An 18,617-nucleotide genomic window follows, 5' to 3' on the forward strand; every position below is an offset into this window, starting at 1 on the left:
CATGTCTTCTGTGCGTGTATGTTAAATTGGTGTACTGTTGGTGTATTTTTACTGTTATAACAGGAAAAGCATTCTGACTTCTTTTAAAATGAGCAATCATATGTATAAGCAACTTGGTTAAAACTTCCTTCCTGGTAAGTGCAGCACTTCCTTTGCATCTGGATATGAGGGCAAGCAAGAAAAGCAGAACAGCTTAAACAAAGAAACTTTTTGTGTGAATGATCTTCCACTAAAAAAATCGGAACTTCAAAAATTAAACAAATGAGTCGTCTTCGGCAATTCAGCCTTTGTTTTATAAGCAGGTAATATTTCCTTCTACTTTGTCAGTTACAGAGGTGGTGTGACCACAGTCACTGCATTCCGGAACTTGAAAAAAGAATTTTAGTTAGCATGCTGTGTTGCTTCAGTTTAAACTTTTACATTTTTATCTGCTTGTTTTATTATCTGCTAAGGCATCATTACACCGATTTTACTTTTCTCCAGCAGTTAGAGAAAGATTTTCTGTGTAGAAAGTGTTGTTTGGAAAGGAAGTTCAGTATGTTGTGGTAGCTTGGCTTGTGCGAGTGTGCTCGATCAGCACTGCTTTCCGCTTTCAAGCTCTCGATGAATAATTTCCACTTTAATATTGTTTAATGGAGATTGACTGAGAGCAACAATATATTTTGTTTACTGAATGCTGATAAGGTAGGCTGCTTATGTTTGATATTGTTTTAGGTGTGATTTGATGTATAGGGTAGTAAATTGGCATCAGCTTGGGAGATTTTTCTTCTGTAATAAACTGTTAGTTCATACTGGAAGTGTGTACTTTGGAAATGGATAGATGTTATCGGTTTGGTGAATTGATTTATTCAAAAGAAGCATATCTAAGGACACTAACCTTGAATTTAGATGCATGTTAAATACCTGTCTTCAGAAATAGTTCCTGACTTTTGAATCCTAAGGGCTATTTTTAGGTGGAAGTCCTGATTCCTCATCAGTTAAAAGAGGCAGTGGAAACTGGGAATAAGCTCATGTCTGTCCAGTCTGCAAATACTGCATTTTTTGTTACTTTCTGCCATTCCTGGAGCTCAGTGAGATCGTGTTCTGCTCGTACACAGGAGTGTGTCTTTTGATTTCTATGTAAATCCACTTGTGTTAACATCAGCACCATCAAAACAGATGAGGCCGCAGAAGAATCAGTACTTGATCAAATAGAAGCAAGAACAAATCAGTGTGGAGGTCGTGCACTCAGACTGCTTATCCTCAGTATAATCTGGGAAGGATGTCTAAAAGCTCCATTTTAATTATTTAATCATTGTAGGGTTGATGTGTTTTGTTTTTTTTTTATGTTTGGTATTTAATTGAATAGACTACATCTGAGTTGATCCATGTAAATCAAGTATTTGTGACTAGAAATTAAGGGGAAGCAGAAATATGATAAGTGTATACATGGCAGGATTCTGACTGGCCTATGATTTTAATTAGCAAGACTTAAAAAATTAAAGATAAATGTAAATGAAAAAGTAATCAAGAATTTGTATGTTTTGCTAGATTACTTCTGGCATGGAGTTGGGGGATCATGAACAGCCTGTTGTTATGAGAGAGGAAAACAAACGAAGGAGAAGAAGAATGAAACCTCATTGTACATCGAGTAGTTTTTCATCAATGGAACTGATATCCATTGAGTTCATTTTACCTACAAGCAATAAACATACTAAAGTACCAGAAATGATGTTACTTGAAATAGCTGGCAACTGTACGGTTGAGCAAATGAAGGCTCAGATTTGGATGCGTGCAATAGAGATGAGTCAAACCACAGACTTCTACCATGCATTCACCCCAGATCAGTTTGTCCTGCAGTATCAGAAGAAAGGGCAATGGTATGAAATTTATGATAAACACCAAGTATTGCAGACACTGGACTGCATATTGTACTGGAAAGTGTTACAGAAAAAGGTAGGCAAGATTTATGTTGTCCAGAAACAAAAACCATCAGAAGAAGTTCAGGAATTTCAGCGGCAGCTTAACGATTTAATTGGTTATGATGTCACCGATGTAAGCAATGTGCATGATGATGAGCTAGAGTTTACCCGTCGCAGATTAGTCACTCCACGAATGATAGAGGTAGCCTGCAGAGATCCTAAATTGTACGCAATGCACCCATGGACTACATCTAAGCCACTCCCAGAATATTTATTTAAAAAGATCACTAATAATAACATTTTCATAATCATACATAGGGGAACAACTAGTCAGAAAATTAAAGTGTCAATAGATGACACTCCAGATATGATTCTTCACAGCTTTTTCACCAAAATGGCAAAGAAAAAATCTTTGATGGACATTCCTGAAGATCATAGCGAACTGGATTTTGTTCTCAGGGTTTGTGGCAGAGATGAGTACATTATTGGAGAGACACCAGTCAAAGACTTTCACTGGATAAGACAGTGCCTTAAGAATGGGGAAGAAATCCACCTTGTCCTAGACGATCCCCCTGACCCGAATGAGGATGAGGTTCAGAAGGAAGAATGGCCCTTGGTGGATGACTGTACAGGAGTTACGGGTTATCATGAACAATTGACAATAGACGGAAAAGACCATGAGAGAGTCTTTACTATCTCACTGTGGGATTGTAATAGGAAATTTAGGGTGAAAATAATTGGCATTGATATCCCAGTTTTACCAAGAAATACTGATCTTACTGTGTTTGTGGAAGCTAACATTCAACATGGGCAGCAGCTCCTTTCACAGAGAAGAACTTCATCGAAGCCTTTTACTGAGGAGGTTCTATGGAATATTTGGCTGGAGTTTGATATCAAAATTAAGGATTTGCCTAAAGGAGCACTTCTGAATCTTCAGATATACTGTGGCAAAGCACAGGGGCCTTCCACAAAGACGAACCTTCAGTCACATGAATCCTCCAACTCTGATACAAAATGCAAAACCCAGCTTCTCTATTATGTAAATCTTTTGTTGATAGACCACCGTTTCTTGCTACGAAGTGGGGAGTATGTACTCCACATGTGGAAAATTCCAGGCAAGGGGGAAGAACAAGGAAGTATCAATGCAGACAAACTCACATCAGCAACTAACCCAGATAAAGAAAACTCAATGGCTATCTCTATTGTGCTGGACAGATATTGTCACCCAATTGCCTTGCCCAAGCACAGGATAGCATCAGACCCCCAAGGGGACAGGACCCGAGCTGAAATGCCCAACCAGCTTCGCAAACAACTTGAAGAGATCATAGCAACTGACCCACTTAATCCACTTTCTCCTGAGGACAAAGAACTGTTGTGGCACTTCAGATATGAAAGCATAAAGCACCCCAAGGCATATCCTAAGCTGCTTAGCTCTGTGAAATGGGGACAACAAGAAATAGTGGCCAAAACATACCAGTTGCTAGCTAAAAAAGAGGTTTGGGATCAGAGCACTTTAGATGTTGGACTCACAATGCAACTTCTGGACTGTAACTTTTCAGATGAAAATGTCCGAGCAATGGCAGTTCAAAAACTGGAAAGTTTAGAAGATGATGATGTTCTTCATTATCTTTTGCAGCTTGTGCAGGTAAGGTGTATTTGCATTCTTGAACTCTGCCTTGCAGGAATATTTGCATACCCCATCACGATTCTCATTTTTGTAGGTCTTATTAGTAATCCCTAGGTTTGAAGTCTTCAGGGTTTAGTCAAAGCAGTGGTAGTAACCAAGTTAACACAAAACATACTTTTCTATTTCTTGTGTTTTGCTTGTGTCATTGTTTCTGTGTTATAATTGCCTTTTGTCTTACAATTTGCGTCTTGTGTTTACAGTAGTAAGTTTTTCTGAAAATTGTTAATGCCAGCAAAGCTATGGTGGGAATAAATCCTAACCGTGCTGTCTTTAATCCTGTTTCATATCAGGTCTGAATCACACAGCACTGAAGAGTTGTTGACCAACTTTACCAATAGTTTAGAAAAAAGAATGTTGACAGAAAGAAAGTAAAGGCAGAGGTTGACATGGGCAAGGCCTGAAGAAAAAAACCTGGGGTTGATTTTTAGGTCAAGAACACCAGTGTAGTTACACAGTATGTTGCAGACTTCAGTCTTGTTGTGTTAAGGGGACCAAATTTATCTAGAAGCTTCCAAAAAAATTTTTGAAAGTAATTAAAGAGTTGCTAGGACTACATAATAAGATTAAGTCATTCAGGGAAGTTGGGTGAAAAATTGTAGGTTTAATGGCAATGCTGTATTGATTTGAAGTGCTTTGTATGTGGATCTGCCAGATGAAACGTTGGGAAGGTTTATATCAGTTATACGTGAAAATTGGTTTGGTTGCTTTTTCTCAACACGGTGCCCTCACTGGGCAGCAGCAGTCTCCTCTCCTCTGGTGGCTGATGGAAGCTGTAACCCCGTGTTCTTCCTGGTGAACCTGGCCCCTGAAGTCACGCGACTCCACAGGCTTTCTGCACCTGGCAGGGCTCTGGTTTGCGTGGAAAGGCTGTCGTCCCTCAGAGCAGGAAATACTTTTTTCAGAGAATCAGAGGACAAAGTTGGCATTCAAAATTCAAAAGAAAATAGAGATGGAACAGCTACAGCTGGGGAAGCTGCAGGGTGGGGCTTTTAATTTCTGCGGGTTCAGAGAGCACCTGGCTTCCCAGGAAAATGGAAGTTAGTAGCTCAGATTTTGCTGCACATCAGTAGTGCTTTAAACAAAACCTTTCTAGCCTTGTATTTGCTTGTCTGAAGATTAGGCAGAATTTATGCACTTCTGCATTAACCAAACGAGTCGCTACGGTTACCTCATTGGGCCTCCCACATAGTTGCTGCTATATATATCTGCTTGGCTTGTGAGCTTTTGCTATCTACATGTGGCTCAGCAATTTTATTCACTTTTTTTGGTATCCAAATTAGGAGTTTGGGGTGGTGATTGGTTGCTATCCAAATGCCTGAGAGAATGGAGGAAGTACTGGGTTTTTTTCCATTTGTTTTTGAAATTGTTTGTTTTCAGAAAGTACAAATCTGGTGCGTTTTAAAAAGAATGAGTCTCTCTAACAGTTAAATAAAGTACCATAGCATAAAATCATAGTGGCTTAACTTAGCTGTGTCATTTTTAGGAAGAGACGTAAGAAATTACAAGATTACTATCCTTAAAAAGGGAAAAAATGCTAGATTCCAACTTTCACCTCTCTACTGCTATCCTTGTCTTTGTTTCTCAGCTAACAGTGGAATGTAGGCTGTCAGCATCCTGCAGCAACGCTTTGGTACCACAATGTATATAAAAATCTACGTTTTTCAGAGAATGGATGTCAGCCATTCCTTTACGTCAGAGGACACATCTGAAATGTCTATTTCGCAAATGGTCATCACCTTTCAAATGCATGCCTTTATGAAAGCTCTGTGGCTTATTGCCCTCTTTTTACCTCCATTTTACCTTCCCTTAGAAATCAAGCAAGCATTTTATTTCCCTCCAGGTTTATACCAAATAGAAGCAGCCACACCATAAATAAACCTATTTAGCTTCCTGTAATGGTCTGTCATTCTCTGTACGGTTGATAGAACATGGATAGGATAGTTAAAATGCAACAGAATCCTTTGTAAGACGAACACCAACGACTACAGTGCATGTATATGGCAGTGACCAAAGCTCTTGTGCTGAATTGACAAGGTAAAGATATGTGCAGGGACCCGATGAAGTACCAGCAGACATCTTTTCATGGCCAGCTTTTATTGTTGCTGTGCAAAAGTTGATGTTTGACTTTGTGAGGAAAAAAGAAAAATGGGCTTGACTTTTGAAAATAATTATTTCTAAAACATCAGGTCGATAAGAATGCTCATAATACATTTTTAATATTATTTTATGAAACTGTATTTGCAACTTTAATGAGGAGACTTTGTTTTGGAGCAATGTTGGTTATTTGGCTGTACTTCAGTCTTAAATTGTTTTTCAAGGATATGCACTGAGAACATTAAGCATAGTATATACCAGAATGAGGTTTTTAATAGGCTTCCTTGGAACTGTAAGCAAATCCATTTGAATTTATGTGATAGTTATTGCTGTTGGGCACCTTACTGCAGTGAAAATTAATTTTTATTAAAAACCCTCATACCTCCTAATCTCATACACAAAGTAAAAGGATCTATATATCATAAAATCAGTTTATGCTTGTGAATTCTTATCATCTTTCCTAAATAAGATGAAGTTGTTTGGGGAAATGGAACAGTATTGCGGAGACAGTTCTTGCAGAATTATGATACAGGAGAAGGGCAAGTCTGGTGCTTGGCTTTGTTGTCTGTCTCTTAACCAGCAGCTGGGAAGAACGTGTCTTTATGACCTTTTTCTAAGTTGGTTCATTCTAGAAGGTTGACTGAAAAAGCTTGATTTTTTTTTCTGTTGAATAAACCCACAGGAAGATTTACATTTCAGAAATCATGTTGATATTTTAATAAAAAAGCAACTGTGTGCCACAGCACTTTTAAGAGTTTATAAAACTATGGTTTGTTTGATAAATTGAGCAGACCTTTGCTGATGGCTTGGTTGCTTTTTTGCAAACTGCAGACTGCAACGATCTTGAAAGAGCCATTATATTCTGCTGAATAACTACTGCTAGAGGTTTGCATACTCAGTTGCTTCTGAAAGCTGAGCGTACTACATGCCCCCGGCTCTCTGCGCATCCCTTTGTTTTCCCTTAATCTCCCTACAGGCTGCTTCCTGGCGCTCTATTTCCAGAACCTGAAGCCATTCACCAACCCCCTCAGTCCATGACAGGATTTTCTGACTCTGTTTCAGAGATTGTATGCATCTTATTTATTTTTTCTTGCCATGGGATATACATGCATACTTTTTTCCCACCATTAATCTTAATACAAAGCTCCTATAAACTTGAGTTCCTGAAGCAACAGAAAAGAAGTTGCTGGAAAAATGAGTTGAAGTGGAGAAGTTCCCTGGCACAGCCCAGTATCTGGAAGTGCGATAGTTTTCTGGAAGACCAATTCACTTGGTTATTGGGTTGAAGAAGAGAATAACAGCAAAAAAGTTCCAATGCTCGCACTTGAAAAGCATTGTTGACTTTTTTTCCACACACTTTTTTGGCAGTAGATTGGAAATGTCTTTGGGCTTGGGTGGAGGGGAGCAGCTTTTGGAAGAGAAAGAATACATCTGCTCTCACAGAGTCATTAAAAAAAAAAGCTCTGGTGAAGTCTTCCTCTTAATTGTACTCCATTAGTACAGGGTGTGTATCAGAGCTTTTATTCTGTTATCGAGAGTTCGACTTGATGATCTCCGACGTCTTTTCCAACCTGGTTGATTCTATGATTCTGTGATTCATTTAGGGGTTAAAGGCCAGATAGGTGCTCTGAGAAGCTGCTCCTATATCCCATGCTTTCTGGAGAGCCCAGCAGTGAACCCTGGGGCCTTACTCCCGAAGTAGCAGAATGTTGTCCAAAACCAGTACTTTATTATTGATATTTTTATTGAAGAATGATTGCAAATATGTTATTTCATCTGGCAGTAAAAATTTCAAGTATTCTCAGCATCAGTCACACTGCAGACTGTTTCCTGATCTTGCTAGCTTTTTCTACAGCCTGGGAATGATGTTGTTTTGTTCACATTCCTTCATGTGCTCAGGTCGGCCCCACTGGTTAGATACTCCATGCCTTGCTTGTCACATTAATAATAAACCTGAAAAGAACCTGTTGCAAAGAAAAAGTGCTTCTTGAATGAGATACAGGGAAGCCTCGAAAAGACCTGCTTGGTTACACGTTTTCTACTCCTGCAGCAGTGTATTCTGTAGATGTCAGCATACATGTAAGTGCATTGGGATCTTAAATGTGTTAATAACATGCCTTCTGTTTGTATTACTCAGGCTGTGAAATTTGAGCCATATCATGACAGCGCATTAGCCAGATTTCTGCTCAAACGTGGTTTGAGGGTAAGTACTTCAAAATACAGCCAACTTACGCTGAAGTTGCTGGCATTATTAAAACCCTTTGTCAAGAAATGTGTGCTGATTGCAGTATTTTTCTTCACCACCAGAACAAAAGAATTGGTCACTTCTTGTTTTGGTTCTTGAGAAGCGAGATTGCCCAGTCCATGCATTACCAGCAGAGGTTTGCAGTCATCCTCGAGGCCTACCTCAGGGGCTGTGGGAAGGCAATGCTGCATGACTTCATGAAGCAGGTTCAAGTTATTGAATTGCTGCACAAAGTCACAATGGAGATAAAATCAGTTTCTGCAGAAAAGTATGATGTTACTTCTCAAGGTATTTGCTAACAGGCATTTCTTTGTTGGTAATATTACTGGTTTTTTTCTCTTTGGGTTTTAAAAACTAGATAGCACTTTTTATTTAGAAAATTTGTGAATAAATTACTGTCAAAGGGCATAATTTTCTTTTAAAATATGTGTGTAAGCTAATAATGATTGAACCAGTAATAGTTTTTTCCCCCAGAAGGGGAAGAATATCAATGTTCTAGACACCCAGTGCTTTCCCATGCTTTGGCTTATCTTCTTGAACCTCACACCATACAACTGGCAAACAGCTAAGTTCTTGTACATAACCCTTAGCTGAATGCCAGCACTGAAGAAAGAAACAATCCAGGACACAAATATCAACTGGAAATAAAAAGTGACACTTGCCAAGAAACACAGCCTTACCGTAAGCTCTCGCTAAAAGACTCTTGGCAAGAAGATGGTGGAGGAGTCCAGTACCGCTTCTGCTGTGCCGTGAAAGAAGCTGGTGGTGGATCAGGGCTGAATATACTGAGCATGTCTTTGAGGAGCATTTGTCCTGTGAGACACGGATGTGGATGTGGTGGTGTTATTTCTAGTTCTTGGAAGCACGGCTTTGGAAGCCACAGTAGGATCATACAGTGCCTGCTTACCTCTGGGGTTTGCCCACCTTCCCCCCCCCAGCTTCCCTCAAAGCTTGTCTATCATCATTCTTGTTACTTTCTTGGTGTTGGGGGTAAGTGCAAGAAGACATTTGATAATATTAAAGCTCTTAAAGCTGTGGAGAGACCACCTCTTCCTGCGTGTTCAGTATGGGATGTTCCAGGCCAGGAATTCCTTGGATTGGAGAGCCTTTCCACCCTGGCTATGCAGAAGTGGGTGTGGTGGTGTTTCAAAAGAAAATTGAAGGAAATATGCATTTATTCTTCAATATATTATGTAATATCTGTTATGTTACCACATAGTGTGAGTTAAGTGGCTTACTGAAGTCCCATATAAAACATTGTTTCTAATCAACTTCCTAAATTTATCTTAAAATACTCCGTAACCTAAATGTATTTAGTTAGAATTCCGTATTTTGGAAAGAAATTTTACATCCTCGCAGATGTACATGTCTGTAACAGCAGTGGATTCCATAATACGTTATCTTTGAAGGATATGTGGGCAAAGAAGAAAAGTTTCAAGAGAAAGCAATCACATTAACACCCACGAGGTTTTGAAGTTAAAGAAATCTTTGTATGTAATGTACAGCAGAACATTGAAAGATGACTTATATAATTGACATTTTCACTGAATAAGGCTTCCTGAAAATGTGGAGTGTCCTACTAATTCTATAAGTAATGTAATTTATTCTCAGATTATGGGGGACATAATTTTTCCTACAGGCCCCCTCTACTTCTTATGTTTTTAAAAATGTATATCCTAAAATTTATTCTTTCAGTTATTGCTTCTTTTTTGCCCTGTCATTTCTATGTTCATCGTTGTTCATATTTTCAGTCTGAATGTTCTGTTCTGTTTCATTTCATTCTGTCATGCAGTCTAATCTAATTCTTGTATATATGTTTCTTCCTCCAGTGTTTGTGGATTTTTTTAAAGGATGAATTCCTTCCTGTTAAGTCCATACTATTCCAGTAGCAATCATGCTGTCAAACTGTTTCTTTAACTTTTCATGTAATCTCTTTGCTTATATTTGAACATAGCAAGTAATAATAAATAAATAAATTCTTAAGATAATAATACTACGTCTTTCATGGGATTATCTGCTTTCATCACCACTGTGCTAGATAATTTGTTTCCCAGAAATGTGTCTGTGCAGCTGTTTCATCTCTTAAAATGCATAACACCTTGTTCTTAAGCTAGATCAACTTGAAAATTGTTTTAGCAAGTGCCTTTAGTTGTGTTTTAAAATCAGCTAATTCCTTATCTTTGTTTGCTTCAATTGGTTGGCCTACAGTTTTCAAATTACACTAATTACAATGAGGAGACTTACTTCAGTAAAGCTACATTTTTCTAGGAAATCTATAGTTACATTTTAGATAGCTGTTTCATGACCCAAGTTACTACAACCTAGGTGGGGGTTTTTTGGGGGGGAGGGGATTTTGTTAGGGATTTTACTTTTTTGTGTAATTGGTTTGGTTTTGGTTATTGTGGGTTTTGGTGGTTTTTTTGGAAAGTGTCTAATTGTAAAGTCCACTTAGTAGCTCCTGTGTATTGCTGTCAGATTTATTTTTTACCAGAAGAAAATGGTCACCAGGCACTGCTAGGTAATTCTTTTCTAAAACCTTGTAGTTCATGTGTAACGTTTGTGTTCTGTGAGTTCTTGGCTAATTCTTTTGGCTTGACTTTCTTAGTTTGATAACAGCTCTTAAACTGTCTTCATTTTCTGTCAATGTGCATTCACAGCCCAAAAAGCCAAAGTATCATGGGCTGCATCAAAAGCAGTGTGGGCAGCAGGTTGAGGGAGGTGATTCTACCCTCTTCTCTGCCCTTGTGACACCCCACCTGCATCACTGTGTCCAGATCTGGGTCCCTCAGGACAGAACAGACATGGACCTGCTGGAATGAGTCCAGAGGAGGGTCACAAAAATGATCAGAGGGCTGGAGCACCTCTCCTATGAGGAAAGGCTGAGAGAGTTGGGGTTGTTCAGCCTGGAGAAGAGAAGGCTCTGGGCAGACCTTACAGTAGCCTTGCAGTACTTACGGGGAGTTTATAAAAAAAGGTGGAGACAAACATTTTAGCAGAGGCTGCAGCAACAGCACAAGGGTTAATGGCTTTAAACTAAAGGAGGGTAGATTTGACTATGCATAGGGAAGACATTTTTTATGATGAGGGTGTTGGAACACTGGAATAGGTTGCCCAGGGAAGTGGAGATGCCCCATGCCTGGAAATACTCAAGATCAGGTTGGACAGAGCTCTGAGCAAGTTTTATTGAAGATGTCCCTGCTCGTTGCAGGGGGTTGGACTAGACGGCCTTTCAAGGTCGTGTCCAACTCAAACTAATCCATGATTCTATGATTATGATCCTGTTTCAAGTATCCAGGTCCATGTCTGGTTTTCTCAGTACAGTTTTTTTTGCTCTTTAATTTTTATCTCCAAAATTACTCGAACATGTGTATGCATCCTCTGCTGTGTTGCTACAGTTTCTTTTAGAACAATGTTCAGGTCTTCGTCCTAATGCAGGGTAATAGCCAGTGTATTGCTTATGCTGCTAACACCCGCTAGCTGAGATGAACAAAGTACTTCATATGTTGTGTAATCTGTACTGTTCTGAGCTGAAGATTCAGAAGCTTGAAGTTTTATGAATTAAAAGGTTGAGTTCAGATACGAACAGTAAAATTCTCGTTCATATAAACATGCAGCAAATTTTCTTCTGACTGGAATGTGGGATTAACAGGGCTGCAATATGAAACCAGTTTTAGGAGGATAAGAAATTCATACCTCTGTATTGTCTTTTACCAAGAGTTCAAAAGCCACGAGTCTGTCTGCATTTCTTGTCAGTTATAAGGGCAAAGTATTTTTGTGTGTTCTACTGTGTTTTGTTTTTTAAATGAAAGCTGACATTTTAATGTAATCTCTTGAGTTTTCAGAAGGACACCAAGCACTATGCAGTGCTTCTAACACTGCAGAGAAAGTACATGACTTGTGTGGTGCTGGAAAACTTTAGGTATCTGAAACAACCCTGACCATTGATAGTGCAAATTAAAGAGTCTTCCTCCATTCTTCAAATCGGGAGATCCATGAGGAAAGCAATTTAAAAAGTAGCTAAGCAGAGCTTTTTAACCAAATCATGATGCTTAACAAGTTTGATTACCTGTAACCTTTTTGCCATCCAGCTTTTGATTTCATTGTGGTTTTTTACTTGTCATTGCAGTTATTGCACAGCTGAGACAAAAGCTTGAAAAATTACAGAGCAGCAAACTTCCAGAAAGTTTTAGAGTTCCGTATGATCCTGGGCTAAGAGCAGGAGCCCTGGTGGTGAGTATATTCTGAGTTTCTGAAAATCCTTTTTAAAAAAAAAAGTATTTGCAAGTATGTGTCATTTGGTAAAAAATCTTGCTAATATGTCTGAAGGTCTTATTTCAGTGTGAACATGATGCCATTTCATGGACTCAGTAAGTTTTTGTTCCCAGAGCTATTACAATTTTTCTAAGTGTAATGATATTCCACTGTGTGCTACAAAAAATGCAACCCATGAAATTCTAATCATTAAATGGCAATTATAATTTTTCCATTAGTTTAATCCAGGATATGCAGTGAAAGGAAATTGGATCATGCATTTGCTATGCAATGTGAGGTGTGGGTAAAGAGACACAGTGAAGATCCTTGGAGTCACTTGATGTGCAGCAAGGACTCCACAAGAAAAGAATCCCTTGATTTTTCTCTTAGCCAAGGACCATCCAACTTAAGGAATTGCTGAATAGCCAGGTACTCATTTGGATATTAGGTATCATCAGGTCTAGATATGGCCATGTTTCTGTTAAATAAACCTGTGCCTTGGTAAACAGGCTATAGGCTCGTCTGTCTTCAAACTGAGAGAATTAAACACTTCCCAGTTGTGCATGGCTGAGTTACTAGTCTAAACCAAGTATTAGAAGCAAAATCAGTGTGTTTCTAGAAAGTTGAAAGATTTAAAAACTTCTTTCCTTTTTCAAACCAAGGATGGTAAAAACTGTTTTGCTTTAAACTGCAGACTCAGAACTTCAGTTTATGAAATGTGAATATTCTAAAATACTCATCTCCTATGTCATCTTTATCAGCTCTCAAACACTAATGTGCAGCTGCTTATTTTGTTGTTTTAGATGGCTTTATTGTACATAGTAATGTTCAACCATGAATCAGGAATTCCAGAATAGAAAGTATTGCATACTGCAGTTGTGTTAGCCATAATTACTGGAGTAAACATTTGAAGTAATGCAGTTTCACCCATTGCAATGCTGGTTTATCAAGATTAAAAATTTAATAAAACTAGGGAATTAATTTTCTTATTTTACGAATTATTATGTTTCATTAGTTTCAAAAATGCCATTTTCTCCATGAATTTGACCAATTTGCTAAGGTAATTGAGTCAAGCAATATGGAATGTAGTTGCTAGGAGTCACAAGGGTGGACAATGTGGTAAATTGCATTGGACAATGATTATGTTCTGTTTTTGCAAAGCAGCTATTGAAGTCCTGTTTTGAGGGTCCATATTTGCCAGTTTTGTCAGGATCTCTATTCCTGATTAAATCTGTCTAAAGCAGATTCACATGCCAAATCCAGTTTTGGAGAGTCAAGATATACTTTTTCCTTGTGCAGGTTCAGTAAGGCTTTATATGGCAATTTAACACTGTTCCTTACATGTACTTTCAGTGTGTTTTTTGTGGTATAATTGATGGGAAGTTGATAAACTATTCTGTAGCTGCTGTGTAAAAAGGTTAGTTGTGTTGACATTGGAGTACAATAGCTAGCAAGCAATAAATGTGTCTTTCACAGATAGAAAAATGTAAAGTAATGGCATCTAAGAAGAAGCCCCTCTGGCTTGAGTTTAAATGTGCAGACCCAACAGCTCTGTCAAATGAAACCATCGGCATAATCTTCAAACATGGAGATGACCTCCGTCAGGACATGCTTATTTTACAGGTATGATAGCTAAAACATATAAAGTGAATAATGTGAATATTTTACAATATTTTAACATAGTTTTCCTTTTCAAAAGTATGTGTACCTTATCTTTACTGTCCATATGAAATATGAGGTTGTCTTTTGTTTTTTAAACTGTGTATGGCAAGGTTCTTATCAACATTGGATCATCTTTCTTGTGCTGCAGTTTCTTATGTTACTGTTTTGTGGATTAGTGCCAATGGGATGGGGAAAGAGGAAAGGAAGAGTGAAAACAAGAAAACTTGTGGGTTGAGCTAAAAACTGTTTAGTAAGCAAAGGAGAAGTGGAAGAAAAGAGAAAGAAAACAAAACAAGTGATGCTAAGGCAGTCACCACATCCCATGGGTAGACCAGTGTCCAGCCAGTTCCTGCACAGGGGATGAGTAACTTACCCCCTTCCTCCCTCTTGTATTGCTGAGCATGGAGTATTACTTTGGTTGGTTTGAGTCATTTGCCTGGCTGTGTCCCCTCCCAACCTCTTTTACCCTCCCTGATCTAGTCACAGTGAGGCAGAGTGAAGAACAGGCAGCACTGACACTCAGCAAACACTCTTCAGCAATAGCTGGGACATCAGTGTGTTCCCTGCATTGCTTTGGTCACCAGCCTAAACCTCAGCACCATACAAGCTGCTCTGAAGAAAATGAGCTTCATCCCAGCTAGACCCAGTCCATACTGTAACCCTGTTTTTTCCTGCCATATGCCATACATCACATCTGGGTGTTCTAGAGATGGAATCTTACTTTGTGAAAGATGGCCTGTTTTTCTGATGAAGCGTTTTTATCATTTATTTATGCAATGGGTGAAGTTAAATGAAAAAGAAATTGGTAGGTAGGATTACTGTAGTAATATTTCAGTGATTGTTATGCAAACTGGTTTGTTAGTACTTTTGGGGATATTTATGGGGAAAAATGGACGTACTTACTAATGTATTCAACCTCACAGCATATGTAGAAATTATACAATATATTTATTAGTGCTTTATAAAGGGGTAGAGATTGCCCAGTCACAGGACAGATGAGGAAGTACAAACCCTGCTTCTGTTACTGATAATCTTGAATGGCTGCACACTTTCTGTATTTGTCTCTTAATCTGTCCAATAGCCATGTAAATTTAGCCCCATCTCAGAAATCTGGCTAGTGTTATTTGTATGAGTAATACATAACATTCAAATAATCTGAAATAACTTAGCATATATTTTTTTTTACTAGATTCTTCGAATTATGGAATCCATTTGGGAAGCAGAATCCTTGGACCTCTGTTTGTTACCGTATGGTTGTATTTCTACAGGGAACAAAATAGGTATGTGATCACACTGTAATTAGAAATTCAAAATATAATATTTACCAAAGTTGTGTATGGGAGAACTATTCTAATATGTACTGTAGTCCTAAGATAAATAGAACTTTATTACATTGTCTGTGAGCAGCCTTTGTTTGCGTCTTGGCAGTGATTTCTGCCCTTCTGATGGATGTCCTTGAGCTGCTGCACTGCACCAGCTTAACTGTGATTCCTGTGCAAGTCCAACTGCTTGGGTGGTGCTGCAAGTTTCTCTTTAATAACAATATTTAATAGGAAACAGCGGTAAAAGTGAGTGACTTATTCAAATGTGTTTTAATATGTTGATAAGAGTGAAACAGAGAAAAGAGCAAAACACCTACATTTTTTTCCTGACCTAAAGCTTCATACCCTATACTACATAGAAGCAACAACGTGATGATCTATTTTTCAGAATTCATAGTGAGAGAAATCAAGTAAGAAATCCCAGTAAAATGAAGAACTCTTTTTAATATGCACGTGTAATGCACTTGCTCTCTAAAATCAATTGGCAAATAAAATTTCAGCATATCTCAGTAATGCAGGAAACCCAAACTCACTGATAAAATACCTGGTAGTGTGACATAAGAGGGTTTCCTTTCTCCTAATAGAAATGTTTTAAAATTGAATAATACATATTGATAGAATTTTAATAATAAAGGAAATGGAACATTGTAAATCAGAATACTAATTAAATATAAGGAAGATTAGGGTTTTTTTCCTCTTCTAGATGTGGTTAAATAAACCTAATATTTTAGAGAGATTTTTAGGATTTTGTATGATTTTGTTTAAAATCATCTTAAGGCACTGTAATTTATTGAAAAAATGGAGGAAGAAAGAGAAGTTCTGCTATTGATCCCAGCATTCTCATATTCAAGCTACAGATTTAATTATTCTTTCATGAATTCTTAATTGATTCCCCATTCCTTTGTCTCTTTAAGGAAATAATTTTTTATTTTTCTATATGCATGGAAGAGATGTAAAAATTTAGCCTCCTTTTAGCACCACAGTAGGGGCATGGTTAATCATGTAAACACTCCTGCTCGGCTTGCTGGGAATACCTGCAGCCTAAATTAGTAATACCCAATATTGGACACTTTGATGTAGAGCTTATGCTTGTTTGGAACAAAACCAAAGAGTAGTGGTGTGCAAATGTTCTTTCACAATATTCACACGCAGTCTTCTTACAAGCTTCTTCTTCCCTCCCTCCTAATATTTCCATGGAACTTGGGCAGTTTCTGTGTATTGACACAAGGACAGTATCCCATGCTACACTGAGCACAGGGTGAAACAGGTGTCTTACACCTGGGGCTGACATCCCCTCCCTTGTAGGGCTTTCTCAGTCTGTTAAAGACATCTGCATTCAGTACAGTTTGTAATTTTGGAAACGTGTCCTCTCCACTGCTGCTGCCAAGTAGACTTCTGCTCTATAGGAGGAATTTTCTCTTCTGCGTATCACTAGTAAAAGATCATACCCTGTTCTCCCACCCTTTGACATGTCTGTATGTTCCTAGCTCTGCGAGACAATTGTCACTACTTACTGTGCTGCATCCCTGCCGAATTTCAGAGCAGTTCAAGCTGGCTCTTAAAAAGTCATCTGCTTTAGTACCAGAGATCCCCAGAAACCCATCGCATAGTGCATTTACTGCTGCACTTCCTCCCAGCTGAGAACCTCTGTCCTAGTTAGAGAAGATGCCTCCTGCGCCAGCTCTGCGCCCCCGGAATCAAGGAGCTGTTGGCCGGTAGAGGGAGATTTATGAGCACAGGCAGGGAAGACCTTTTCAACAGCTGGAATGTGATCTGGAGCTCACTCCCGGGAGGATAACAACAGCTTGGCAAGCACGGACCAAAATGCAGAGCTTTTTAGTTTGGTGGTCTTGACGGTGGGTTTCAGAGGTCATATTTCCACAATAGTTTTATTACAAACAAATCCAGGCCACTGTCAAGACAGAAGAGATACTTTCAGGGAGTATTCAGCCATGAATTCAGTCATGAGTGGAAGGCAGGAAGAGATTACTGCGTTGTTATTCTGTGACTGAAAAATTTGCACATAATGCAGTAATTGCAAAAAGGAAAAAGGTCTGTGAATAGAAATAAATTGATCTGTTTCAGAGAGAGTCAAACTGAAACCAAGTCAGAAACTGCTTTGAATTGCTCTCAGGAGAAAGGGATATTTTTCTTTGCTTGCTCATCTCTAAGCTGGACCTGAAGCTAGAAGACACTGTTGAACTTGAACCAGAGGAGGAAAATAAAATAGTTCCAATTACCTAATAACCTCAACTGAAATCTGACTTCCCCCCCCGTGCAAGTATGCCCAGTCCAAGGGGCAGACTGCATTTGCTAGTCTTGGCTACAGTGTAGAGTTGTGTTGTAGCCTCTGTTCCTGCATTTCCCTCTAGCTTCCCCTACATCACATGCCGTGTTGTCATGGACAGTATGAGGCCTTGTTTCTGCACCACATTGCTGTGATGTGCCAATTTGCCTTGGCGAGGGTCTGTTCAGTTTTGGGACAGACCTGTGAGCCCTGACAGCCAGAGGGCTTTCCACCAGCAATCTCATTACCATTTCTCACTGTGTACTGGTATTTCTGAACCTTTCTGTGTATATGAACACTGAAGCTTAAGTTGGATTTACTGAAGGATGGCCAGCTCTGTTCCTCTGCCACAGCCCTGGCAACACTTTCATCCCCAGACTGCTGCAACACTGAAACTTTTCTTCAGCTCCTCATATTTGTGAAGTTGGAGAGAAGCTGCAGAGAATGTGAATGGGGCTCAGGACAGGAGTAGTTCCTCTCCTGGGGAAAAGCTTTGTGCAGAGGGTCCCCACTCATCATGTAATACTTTCCATTATAAAAGAGGAGGATTTTAGGATGCCAGGCTATATGTGAGCTCTGGCTGGTTTCAGCTGGAAATGAACAAGAAAGAACCTTGCTTGTAAAATTAATCTCTGCTCGCAACCTATGAAGTTCTATAGTCAATTTTAAAACCCAGTTTAAAATTTAATTTTGCATATTTTTAATATGCTTTGATATAAATTCAATAACTTCTTCTAACTTCTTCCTTACTTTCTCTAGGAATGATTGAAATTGTGAAAGATGCTACAACAATTGCCAAAATTCAACAGAGCACAGTTGGGAACACTGGTGCATTTAAGGATGAAATACTAAACCAGTGGCTCAAGGAGAGATGCATGATTGAAGAGAAGGTGAGTTCTTTGAATTTTTAAGTAGGATTTTCAGATGTACCCTACTGATTTAGGAGCATAGAGCCCATATGTTTGTGTTTGTTGCTTACAGGAGTTTGAAAAATCCATTTGTTTTCCCTGCACTCAGCTGCAGGTGTCTGTGAAAGAGCCTTAGCATCCAGCTGGCAGCCAGACTCCTGAGAGACAAGATGCTTTTGAAATTACTTCTTTGTCAATGGAAGTTAGAAGTGATACATGAGGAGAAGATTGAAAGGACATCTAATAACACTGAAAGTCAG

At 38.8% G+C, this 18,617-nt stretch overlaps 1 protein-coding gene across 4 annotated transcripts in view; it reads left to right on the forward strand.

Moving 5' to 3' along the window:
• The window catches only part of PIK3CG (phosphatidylinositol-4,5-bisphosphate 3-kinase catalytic subunit gamma), a 33,897-nt gene that overhangs the window by 5,103 nt on the left and 10,177 nt on the right, over positions 1-18,617 (forward strand). For 2 of the 4 annotated variants that reach the window (XM_032688050.1, XM_032688049.1), the window contains exons 2-9: positions 64-302; positions 1,531-3,546; positions 7,820-7,885; positions 7,990-8,215; positions 12,054-12,157; positions 13,655-13,801; positions 15,030-15,120; positions 18,209-18,339. In XM_032688050.1, coding sequence (XP_032543941.1) covers positions 1,543-3,546; positions 7,820-7,885; positions 7,990-8,215; positions 12,054-12,157; positions 13,655-13,801; positions 15,030-15,120; positions 18,209-18,339 — 2,769 coding nt within the window. In that variant the 5' untranslated portion in view covers positions 64-302; positions 1,531-1,542. The remainder of the gene's footprint in view (positions 1-63; positions 303-1,530; positions 3,547-7,819; positions 7,886-7,989; positions 8,216-12,053; positions 12,158-13,654; positions 13,802-15,029; positions 15,121-18,208; positions 18,340-18,617) is intronic. The other 2 variants (XM_032688051.1, XM_032688052.1) reach the window with 1 other exon arrangement.

The sequence above is a fragment of the Chiroxiphia lanceolata genome, chromosome 5 (assembly GCF_009829145.1).
Source record: "Chiroxiphia lanceolata isolate bChiLan1 chromosome 5, bChiLan1.pri, whole genome shotgun sequence".
In the NCBI taxonomy this organism is placed as follows: domain Eukaryota; kingdom Metazoa; phylum Chordata; class Aves; order Passeriformes; family Pipridae; genus Chiroxiphia; species Chiroxiphia lanceolata.